Source organism: Cyprinodon tularosa, unplaced genomic scaffold (genome assembly GCF_016077235.1).
Source record: "Cyprinodon tularosa strain WSP-4 unplaced genomic scaffold, ASM1607723v1 ctg159, whole genome shotgun sequence".
In the NCBI taxonomy this organism is placed as follows: domain Eukaryota; kingdom Metazoa; phylum Chordata; class Actinopteri; order Cyprinodontiformes; family Cyprinodontidae; genus Cyprinodon; species Cyprinodon tularosa.
In genome coordinates, this window is record NW_024038427.1 from 9,876 (window position 1) to 21,323 (window position 11,448).

The 11,448-nt window shown below is 38.7% G+C and overlaps 1 protein-coding gene across 1 annotated transcript; it reads left to right on the forward strand.

Annotated features, from left to right (window-relative positions):
* The first annotated feature begins 444 nt into the window (after positions 1–444).
* On the forward strand, positions 445–11,178 carry LOC119780288 (neuronal pentraxin receptor-like). Its single transcript, XM_038280278.1, has 5 exons — positions 445–1,472; positions 7,450–7,708; positions 7,907–8,148; positions 9,808–9,987; positions 10,288–11,178. The coding sequence occupies exons 1-5, from the start codon at positions 777–779 to the stop codon at positions 10,519–10,521; spliced, it is 1,611 nt and encodes a 536-aa protein (XP_038136206.1). The 5' UTR covers positions 445–776; the 3' UTR covers positions 10,522–11,178.
* Positions 11,179–11,448: the final 270 nt, after the last annotated feature.

Sequence of the window (11,448 nt, forward strand, 5' to 3'; positions counted from 1 at the left end):
ACAGACTTTAGAGCTGTTTATCTTTGAATTTGAAAACCACTTTCTATTCAGTAATCTCATTCAATTATGAACTCAAATAATTTTGTAATTCCTATAAAATCACATTAAAGTACATTATAGCCTGTGACTGTAACTGAACAAAATGAATACATTCTAAAGGTATGCATGTATTGTAGCGCTTGTGTTGGGGAAAATCTTACATTTAAAAAAAGGCTTTTTCAATAAATGAGAATAGTTTAAAAAGATCCAATAATTTAAACTTCATTTTTTAACAAAGGATCTTGGATGACCTGAACTGTAAGTCACACTCTCTTGCTAGAAAATGCCTATAACCTGGGGACCATGCGTGTAAAAGGATGTGTTCTGTTAGAACACTCCTGCTGTGTTTGCTCATGCCTGCCTCCATCTCTCGCCCCCTCACTCAGTCTCAGTATTAATAGGCTGGATCCTGTCTAAACCAGAGGACATGCGCTTTGGAGGAGAAAGGGAAGTGCTGCTCGATGTCCCAGCTAGATAGATGTTTACTGTTGTCTCCATAATCACTTAATCATGATGCAAAATTGATCTTCTGAACGTCTGTTTTAGAGTGACAAAAAACAACAACCGGAGGAGTCGTTTTCTTTCCCAGTTTAGACTGTGATCAATTTTTGAACACTTTGCTGCATTTGGAGCTTTTGGTGTTCAACGATTAAGAAGTGTTAATATTGGACTTTTTTTTTTTTTTGCCTGTCCCCGCCGCCAACCTGAAGTTCATCGTTGTTATTTTGGCCGCCGGGATGGTGGCCTTCATCGGAGCGGTTATCTGCATCATCGCCGCGGTTCACACCGGATCCTCCAAGTCTGCTGCTGGTCAGCGACAGCCCGCTGCCGATAACCACTCTCTGTATCCGGACGCCGCTGCGCAGACCCCCGCTGCCGCAGGGGGCTCTATGGCCCGACCTGGATCTCTGGGAGCTCTCCATGGTTCTGAAACCCCCGATTCCGAAAAGCCCACCTTTAACGTTGGCCTCGGTGGCCTGGACGGGGTCAGCGGACTCACGGGACACGACCCCACGGTCAGCCGACTCATCTGCACTCCGGTCCCCGCCGGAGGGTGTAACACCAGGAACTTTCAACAACAAGCGGATGATCCATCGCTGTACGCCGGGGAAGACTGGGGATACCTCCGGACTACGGCGGAGGAGCTCCGTCAAACCGTTCTGCAGCAGAAGGACCAGATTTTAACTGACCAGAGGACCATCACGGAGCTGACAGGAAAGCTGTCTGAGTGCGAGAAGGGGCTCGGAGGCAGGAGCATCCTGGAGAGACGCGGGAACCCCTCCGCGCTGAGAGGCGAGCTGCACTTGGAGCGGATGATGGTTCGGGACAGCCCGGACTCAGCACCAGAAGGGGTCCATCTGCTCACGGTTGGGACCGTGGATGAGCTTGAACAAGCCATTATTCAACTCAAAGACCGTATAGATAAACTGGAGGTAAGCAAACATGTAGAAAATACCTTAACAAATCGCACACAATGAAAATCAGTTCCAATTAACTAATCATTCAGATATACAACTATGTAGTTTTTTCCTAACCATAACGCAGTTTATTCCAAGTCATTGAAATCAATGAGATTAATCTAAGGAAGCTCTATAAACTGGCTGACTACACATTATTGCTTTATAAGGGATGCAGTGGACAGTGATGTCTGATCACCAGTTATAAAAAGCTCCAATTACAGATTTTAACTAAATCCTATTGCTTTTTAAGGTATTTACATAAAATTTGGTTGTGTTTTTTTCTGAAAAAAAGATGAATATTTATGGACCTCTTAAATAAAATAAAAAAGGTAAAGGAAGTGCAAAATCTCAGCTTTCTATCTGAGGATAGCTGGAAATCTAATGCAGTAAAATCCTGTAGGTTTGTGTACTGAGGCACCTATAAATAAAGTACCGTACTAAAACATATTTGCTATGGAATTAGAGCTGATTTTTTTTGTTATGCATACATTATTAGAATTGTAATTCACTTATTTTAGGTAAAAAGAAGTGTTGATTATCATTTTCTGTAACAAATTACCGTTTGTATCGTTGAAACTAGAAGCAGATGCAATGGCACAATATGTTTGTAGAAGAGCAGTTGCTGTAATACAGCTTTGAATGAAAAATGGATTTCACAAAAAAGAAAAAAGGATTACAGTTCGCATTATAAGCTGCCTTAAGCAGAAACACAGAATTAGTCATAAAAATGATAATGTTTTGAGTGATCTTAAACTCCCTGTTCTCTGAGACTTTGCTGTGTTAGTCTGAATCAAAAGCAACCATCAATCACCTGTATTTTTTTTTCTGCAAGTCTATTTTTTAAAGGGTATTCTCTTACATCAGTTCTTTAATTTGTCACTTTTGGTTAAGTTGAAATCTGGCTGACCAAATTAAAAAGGACAAAATCAACCAAGATGGTTTGTTTCATTCACTCTTGTTCCTCAACAATTGATCTAAAAACTCAAGAGTTTGTTTGTTTGTCTGTTTGTTTTTTCGAATTTCCAAGTGCCAGTTCTGATCTTAATTCAGTCTTAAAAACTAAGCTGCATATGTTATCTTCTTTGCCCATATGTCCTGTCCAAGTTAAACACAAATATGTAAAGGCAAGATTGGTTAAGTCATTACATGAACCTTATGTTTATTTACAAACATATTTTCACTTTGTTTAAATGTAGCAAAATCTTTTTTTTATGTCTCTTCAAATCAATTTAGTTACTGGGAAGTTTTTTGGGGCTTGTCCAGGATTTTCTATATTTCCTAATCCTAGGGGCAAGGTAGTGAAAATTAAATGAAAAAAATATATAAGACTTTATGAAAGTAGGTAGAGGAGCCTAGCTGAAAACCTTAACCCGAGTCTGTGTTTCGTCAGACATTTTAACATATTCTTAAACATCTGACAGAAAGCTGTTATTGGAATTCAGTCCTGTGTCATAGAGTTCAACATTTTTACACAAAACAATTTAAGTCAAAGGCATTTTTGAAAAAAGACCTGCGCTATTAAATATGTGCAGGAGCATGCACAAGCCCATTTCTCCTTGTGCACGTTCTGTTTAAAAGTTGCTCATAGAAGCTTACTTTCCAAAAGTATATTTGTAATTTTGACAATGTCAGTGGTCTAATTTATTGTCATGCTTAGCCAGGCTTTGTCTATATTTAATTGACAAAAATGGGTTTTGAAAACTTTTTTTTTTAGGCGTAAACATCCTGTTCAGCTAAACAAGCTAGCCTCTTAAAAGCCACCTCCTTTTGGGAAATTCTCGCCTATTTTGCATAACCAAATGGAAAAGCAAATAACTTAGTAATTGTAAGCCCAAATTAAATGTGCATTATTTGAAAGCTAAGACCTTCTAGCTTCTGAACATATAAATTAAAATTGGGTGAGTAGAACACAGACCAAGATGCATCAGTTCAAATGTGACTGAAAGTTCTTTTTTTTTATCTAGAAAATTATAGGTCTTTTTTCAACAGCAGTAATAAAGATGCTTGAGAAAAGGCAGGTCTTCACGTGTTAAATTTGTTCCACATCATTTCAACCACGAATGCAGAATACTTCCGACCTCTAGCTACATTAGTTCCAAAACTGTGGGGCTTTGAACTTTTGGTGTCACCACCATCTCCATATCTCTCCAAATGTGCAAAATTGTGCCGTATGCTTTTACTATGCTTTGCTTTACTATTTGACCCATAGAATAACAGTGAAGCATTTTGATGGCCACAAAACATTTATGAAGCAAGTGTTTCCACTTTTTTTCAGAATCAGTGTATAGAACAAAATGTAACATTTTAACACCCATAACATAAAAATCTATAAAAGATAGTGAAACTGCTTCTTTTAAAGCTAAAACAAGCCCCAGTGCCTTTTCTGAGCTGTATTTCCTTTTTTGTTTTCAGCCTTAGCCATTGTAATAAAACAAAAACCAGTGTCCAAACTTCAAAAAAATTGGACTGTTGCTATTACTCAGTTTTGAGCTGTATGCATTGACCCAGCTGGAGCTGTGCGTTTCAGGCTTACACAAGCCGCTAAAATGGGTCTGCCTTTTATAACCTTGCCATGTGTAGGCTTGATTGAAACCTTATTTCATTGGCTACAAAGTCCAACAGCCCAGGTGTTCTTAACCAATAACAGCAGGACTCTATGAGGCATAATATTGCTCAACTCGGTGTGTCACTGGCTGACAGGAAGTTACCGGAAGTGAGATTTCAGCGACTGTATCTGGCTCAAATTACGTCATAAAGTGCGGACACTTGTAGGTAAGAACACGATGTAACCATACCAAACATCATGGACAGATCAAATAAGTATCAGGAAATAAATATTAGCAAGATGCTGAGCATTAGTTATGACCAGCTTACTTTCCTGATGTCAACAACCGGACGTTATGGGCGATCTTCTTATCATGGAATATTTTTATTACGAATATGCTGGATTACTTTTAATCTGTGGACCCTTATGGATGAATGGATCCAATTGAAGATTGGATTTATAAAATCTCGATGCCTTCAAAGCTATGTAGTTGTGGCTGCTTTGTCACGTTTACATTTTGACATGCTGCTATGTCTGTGTTAATTGTGCTTTGGTGCTTGCTATGTCCTTTCCAACGATGTCTAACATGTCTATATTGGTAAACATTTTACCGGTGGAATTTTCATGCATTCTGAGTTATTAGTTGTAAACGCTTTAAAACGCACCGGCGTTGGCTAGACGGCCTATGATAGACAATCTTTACAGGTCGGGATTAGTTTATCCATGTGATCAGCCAAAACTAATCTAACACCAACTTTTTATTGACAGTACAGTTCTTTATGTGAATATCTTTTTAGTTTTCAGCCTATTTTCCTCGGTTCTTTAAAAAAAAAAAAATGTTTTCAGGCTGGATTTCCCTGAAGCTCATTCGTCATTCCTTGTATAGTTGTAACCCAGGCTGATATAACCAAAGAAAAAAGGTAATGTTAAAAAGATGATCTTTTGTAGCTGATCCTAGGTGGCAAACTTCAAGATGACACCCTTAGCCCCGCATCTTGTCAGCATTGCTTATGTTCAGCTACAACAGGCCTACAAGAAACTGGCTCTGACTCACCCAGAATAAAGTGATTTATAACCCCACTTTGGGCAAAAGAAATGCAATGCATAATTCATAGCATGCCTATATTTGTTAGGAGTAACAGAGTGGATGTGCGTCCCTGCAGTGTAATACGCCTCTCTCTGTTATATGTAGGACGTGCCTGTGTGGGTCATTTCCTTTGTTCAGTCTATTTCTTTTTCTCTTCCAACCCACAACAACCTGTAAAATCAAAGTTTGATACTTTTCAGGAAATAAGGAATCCCTTTATACTGCAGTCATTTCCCAAGACAGCAGGTCACAAACATCAGTGGTTTTCACAGGTTTTTCTAGGTAGTTGGCTGCATTTCCTTTTTAATCAACACCTTTTTCCTCTTATGCTGTCTACATCAGGTTTGTATGCAGGAGCTGCTTGACCTACTTGAGAGGCATGAATGGATGTTGTCTACTGGCTCAGATTTAACTGGGCTAGTCTTTTTTTCCTCTATAGGGTTGTCTGTAATTATTTTGCTGATCATGCACTGACTACTCTCAGCGCCTTCTAGCTTCAAGCACTCATGCTGCATCTTACGATTTCAACACGGTAATAAGATCAAATTCACATGTAATACATTCTACACACTATGTTCACTTTTAAAATCTTTTTTTACTGTTTTGTTTAGCGTATGTCTTTTTTTTGCCTATGAGAAGAAAATCATGTTAAACACATTGTCATGTGTCCCGTATCTGTTTCCAAACAGAAAAACAGCCTAGGTAGAGGGTATCACAATATAAGAATTAAGTGCTGTATTTGATCCTGGGTGTAAACAAGTTGCATCAAAATGTATTTATACATGTAAAGATGCTATGGGTGTTTAAAAAGCCTTGCATTGCTGATGTGAAATGTTGGTTTGTGGAACATTTCTAAACCTACAAAGACAAACTGAGAAGTAAGTCAAGGAGAGCATTAACCAAAACAGCCACAAGATTCCATAAAAACTTAAGAAACTGTAGACATGCACAGCTTAGGTGGTAGAATGTGTTGCCGGGACAACTATTACATTACACTTCTCATATCCAACCTTGAAATGATAAGAAGAAATGCTGCTGACAGAAAACCTAGTGCAACTCAAAAGTCATGTCAGGGACACGGCAACCAGATGGACCAAAAAACTTTTTTTTACCTTTCATTATTGTATATAGCAAGAAACAATAAGATTTCACATTACTCCAACTACACCGTCCAAGTGGTAGAACACGTAGTGGCAGCATTATGCTGTAGGGCTGCTTTTCTTCAACAGGGACATGGAAGTTGGAAGAATGCAGGTGAAGGTCGGTGGGACAACATACAAGTTTAGTCTGGAAGGAAACAAAACTGTTAGCGGCTGCAAAACACTTTAGACTGACTTGAAATTTTAGCTTTCAGCAGGACATTTAACCTAAACACACAGCCCCAGCTAAATGAAGGCATTTTCATACATTAAAATGACCCAAAAATGTCTCTAGATGAGCAAAGCAGGTAGAAGGACTTGCAGCTGTAAGGAAGGTGACAACTGTTTATTTTTTATTCATGAATTTTCATTATGAATAAAACACAAATTAGAGAAACCTGAATTTACTTTAGTTTCACAACAATGTATGACTTAATATAAATCTGTCACAGAAAATATGGACAAATACATAGAAATTGTGTAGCCATGATTTAGCAAAACATGAGGAGTTTAAAGGGTATAAATACTTTATGGACATCAACACAGCTCTGCATCTTAATCAGCCTACGAGGGTATCCACTTTCTAATTCAGATGATTGTCCTCATCTTGGCTCTGCTACTCTGATTGAGATCAAAAACACATTTGGTATCGTATCATAAAGAATTTTACAGAGAGCTAAGCTCCTGTAAGCCCTTTGGTGCAGCATAAAAGATTAAAACACCATGAAAGTTTAGAGCAATGGTTTAACATTTAGAGAAAGGTGCAGTGATGAACCCCTCCCTCATACCAATCTGTTTAGTATTAAAGTAGATCTCAGTTACAACAGCTGCATGAATAGGCAGCAAAATTTTTCCTGTTTAGTGTTTGTGACAGAGCACTGTTATCAAATCTGCAGCGACAAGCCTTCTTATAAAAATACATGTCTTCTAAAACATATTTTCAGATGAATCTTCCCGAGTACAGGAAAACTGTGGTAAATCTTTCCCTTTATTATCATCAGGTTTAATGTAGAGAAATGCAAGAATGCAGGGAAATTCCAACTGCTATTTTAAAATGCATCAAATTGTGTCAAATAAAAAAGTTAAACAAACACTCCTGTTGAATAAATTCTGTAGTGGTTGCATAGTGGGCCTGTAAAGCCCAAATTCTGATCCACTCTCTATCTCCCTCCTCCACAGACAGACATTGGTCCGTTTTCTCACAACCGCACAGACAGCAAATCCTCAGAAGCAACAGAGGAAGATGGCCCAGGGAGGTCAGCTGAACTGGGGCGCAGCGTCGGCTGGGAGATGGATGACTTGGAAGGAGAGCTGGAGAGGAAGGTGGAGCTTCTGGGGAAGGAGAGAAAAGCCCTGAGGCAGGAAGCAGAGAAACACAGACAAGAAATCGACCACAGCATCAGTAAACTGCAACACAAAATGTTAGGACTGGAGGAAGGTGAGGCGTAGAAGGGGGAGAAATAAGGAAGCAAAAGGGTTTATATTGGACTGACTGATGAGATATTATATGGAATATTTAAAGTATAAATCAGATTTGGTTATTTTGTAAAGAAAAAAAAAAAGACTATATAACTAAAAAAAAAAAATAAAACAATGGAATGTGGAATCTATTCTTTTGCATTTAACATTTTAACAGGTGTTGCTGGGCATTCCTTCCCCGAAGGCTTTAGGCTGTCCTTCCCAGCTCGGACCAACTACATGGTTGCTCTTATGAGACACTCCATCCCGAAACTACGGTCCTTGACCGCCTGCCTGTGGCTGCGGCCGGCGGGCGCGGGAATCGGGACCCCTCTGTCTTATGCTGTCCCCGAGCAACCCAATGAGTTGGTGCTGCTTCAAGGCCTGCACACTCCAACTGAGCTCCTCATCAATGACAAGGTATGAAACACGCACAAGGCCAAAAAAAATTAAAACATCAACTGCTTTGAAGGGGGCATCAACCAGAATGATAATCTTTAACAGAGAAATCATAGTTTTATATTTTTAACACAAAGAAATATAAATGTACAGTATATCCAACATAGATTTTTTTTTCTTTTAATACATTTGGTTGTTCTTTTATTTTCTTCTACATCTGTCTAACCTTGCCCCCAAACTGTCAGCATTAACTGTCAAATCTATTTGAAAACACTAATGAGGACATGGTGAACTGTGTCAGAGGAAACTTAGTGCTGCTAAAGACATGTCAGGATTTTCTTTAGAGATCCTGTCAGTATTATAGAAACTAACATTGAGAGCAATTTAGTCCTATAGTGTCCTTTTTTATAATAGTTTAAGTTAGACTTTAATACGATCTACTTGAGTTGTTTGGTAGGGAAATGTTTTAACTTTTTTATTATTTACCAATTTCAGTTGTCTTTAAATCTGCTGCAAGTAATACAAGCTAATCATGTAAAAGAATCTCCCTCTGGGATTATTAAAATATTTTTAATTGAATTTAAAACACGCTGCTCAGTGGAGCAGTGGGTAGCATTGCTGCCTTGCAGCAAGATGGGTTCTGGGTTTGATTCCCGGCCCGGGATCTTTCTGCATGGAGTTTGCATGTTCTCCCTGAGCATGCGTGGGTTCTCTCTAGGTACTCTGGCTTCCTCCCACAGTCCAAAAACATGTCTGTTAGGTTAATTGGCTTCTCTAAATTGTCCTTAGGTGTGAGTGTGTGTGTGTGTCAATGGTTGTTTGTCTCTATGTTGCCCTGCGATGGACAGGCGACCTGCCCAGGGTGTACCCCGCCTCCCGCCCATTGACTGCTGGAGATAAGCAGCAGTTCCAAATAAGAACCAAACCTGTGGCAGATGGCTCCTTAGAAAGTCAAGCACAAATCAGTGAAAAACACAGAAAGGCTTTTTACACAAAGGATCATCTTCCTTTGCAGTAATAATGATAAAAGGATGATGTTTTTGTTGTTGTCGCATTCAAATCAACATGAATCACTAGAGATAAAACATTGTTTTATAATTAAAATACCATCTGCTTTGTTATATTAGATTATTTCTCTGCAATCAGCTAGCGTTGAGTTGCTAACTGTGTGCATAGGAGGCTCCAAATGATATTATCATTCCCATCTTACAAGAGTACTCACATAAAGGTCATTGTTTCATTTTTGATTATTACTTGATGTGCAAATCAGCGAGGTGTTAAGGCTATGGTCTCATTCATAATGTGTTTATGAATATTAAAGAATGCCCTATGCTTTGCATTTTGCATTAAAGTAATAAAAGGCACGACTGATAAAGTGTTTCTCTGATACATCACTCCTGCATTTTAATGAAATACTCCATTTGCTTTTTGAAAGCATTTTGTTAGGTGATCCAGAGCAGCACTGTGATTTTTGGTTTAACTTTTGGAAAGCTATTGAGTGAGCATTGGGGAAGTGAGACTCCTGGATGGCAGCAGAATGGCTGAAAGAATCTAAATACCTAAATTAGATCAAAAAAACTCACAAAAAGAAAATACCAGATATAATATCATAGTAATGATAGAATATAGCTGTATAATGATATGTGTAGACTAAAAAACAACCCACCCCTATTTATATAGGTGGCGAAGCTGCCTCTGAACCTATCTAAAGCGAGCTGGCAGCACATCTGTGTGAGCTGGACCCAGAAAGGTGGAGCATGGCAGGCCTTCCAGGGAGGAAAGCTGAGGGGTGAGGGCCATGGACTGGCCCCTGGACATCACATCAGACCTGGGGGACAACTAGTCCTTGGGCAAGAGCAGGTGAGTTAGAGTTATGTATATTTATAAGACCGACTAAACAAAATAGTTTGTTTTTTATTGATTTAGTCTAGCAGAGGTAGGCAGAAATACTCTGCAAACCAGCTGTTAATGTAGCCATGAGACCTAGATATTTCTTCAAGTCATAACCTTTCTCTGTCAAATTTTGCTTAAACTCACACAGAGCCAAAGGGCTGCCCAGGGTAGGAAGACTGCAGAAACTGAGTCATGTGTGTTTGAGATTTAAAATGTTTCTCTTTTTAAGTGATCTAAATTTCTAACAGGGGTCAAATCTTTCTTCAGGACACGTTAGGTGGAGGTTTTGATTCAACCCAGGCTTTGGTCGGAGAGCTGTCTCAGGTGGGCCTCTGGGATCGGGTTCTGTCTTCTGCCCAGGTTGCCAGCTTGGCTCGATGCAGCAGAGTAACCCAGGGTATTGTGGTCCCCTGGAACGAAAACGGCGTTGAAGTTTACGGCGGAGCCACCAAAGACCCAGGAGAGCCTTGTAGTAAACACAGCAAAACCCTCAGTGACTGATAAAGAATGGAGGGAAAAGATTAATTCTATCCAGTATAATCGCTGAGTCAGAATGTGACTAAGACAATAAATGAGGCATCAAGGGAAATAATATTTGTTCATATTGACGTAAAGCGGGTACAGAGTTTGCAGTAACTTCATAATCTTAACTGGATCTCCAGAGATTTTATGAAGGTAAAAAGATGCTTTCCAGCATAATAAAAAATGTCTACATAAATATAACAGAATAGTTGATATTGTTTAATTAGGTGAAAACAGAATCACAATTTTCAATAAATTCTTCTAAATAGCTACTGGTTTACTATTCAGACAGCCACAAAGTGAGTCAAATATTTTAATATTTAAAATCTTCACTGTAGTTTTCAGATTTAAAATATAATTATCAAGAATTTTGTCACTTTTTTAAAGTAAAAGAGGTAAGCTACTGAAAAAGCATTATAGTCAGCACCTTTCAATCAAGTTAATTGTAGCGTGCCAATGCTAACGTTAGCCCGCTTATGTTAATTTCAGGCTTATTAAAATCTCTGAGCATAGTAAGAGTTTCGCCTGCCTGATAAGTGAGATTATATAAATAACTAGGAAAATGTGAAAACAAATTTTATTTTAACCCACTTTAAACAAAATAACCGTAAAGCAAAAATAAAAAATGTAAACTGAGCCACGTCTCTAGCTTTTATTTGTTTGTATAAAAACAAGGACTCTAACACAAGTTTACTTTGACATGGAAAATATAGAGGATTTTGGTAACATACACACTATGCATCACATTATGACCACTGACGGGTGAAGTGAAAAATGTCGGCTTTCTCTCATGCCGCCTGTCAGTGTCTGGCAGCAAAGTAGATTTGCTCCTGAAAGGTGGTGTCATTGAAGAGGGAAAAATGGGCCAGCATAATATTTTAAGCATTTTTGACAAAGGGCAAATTG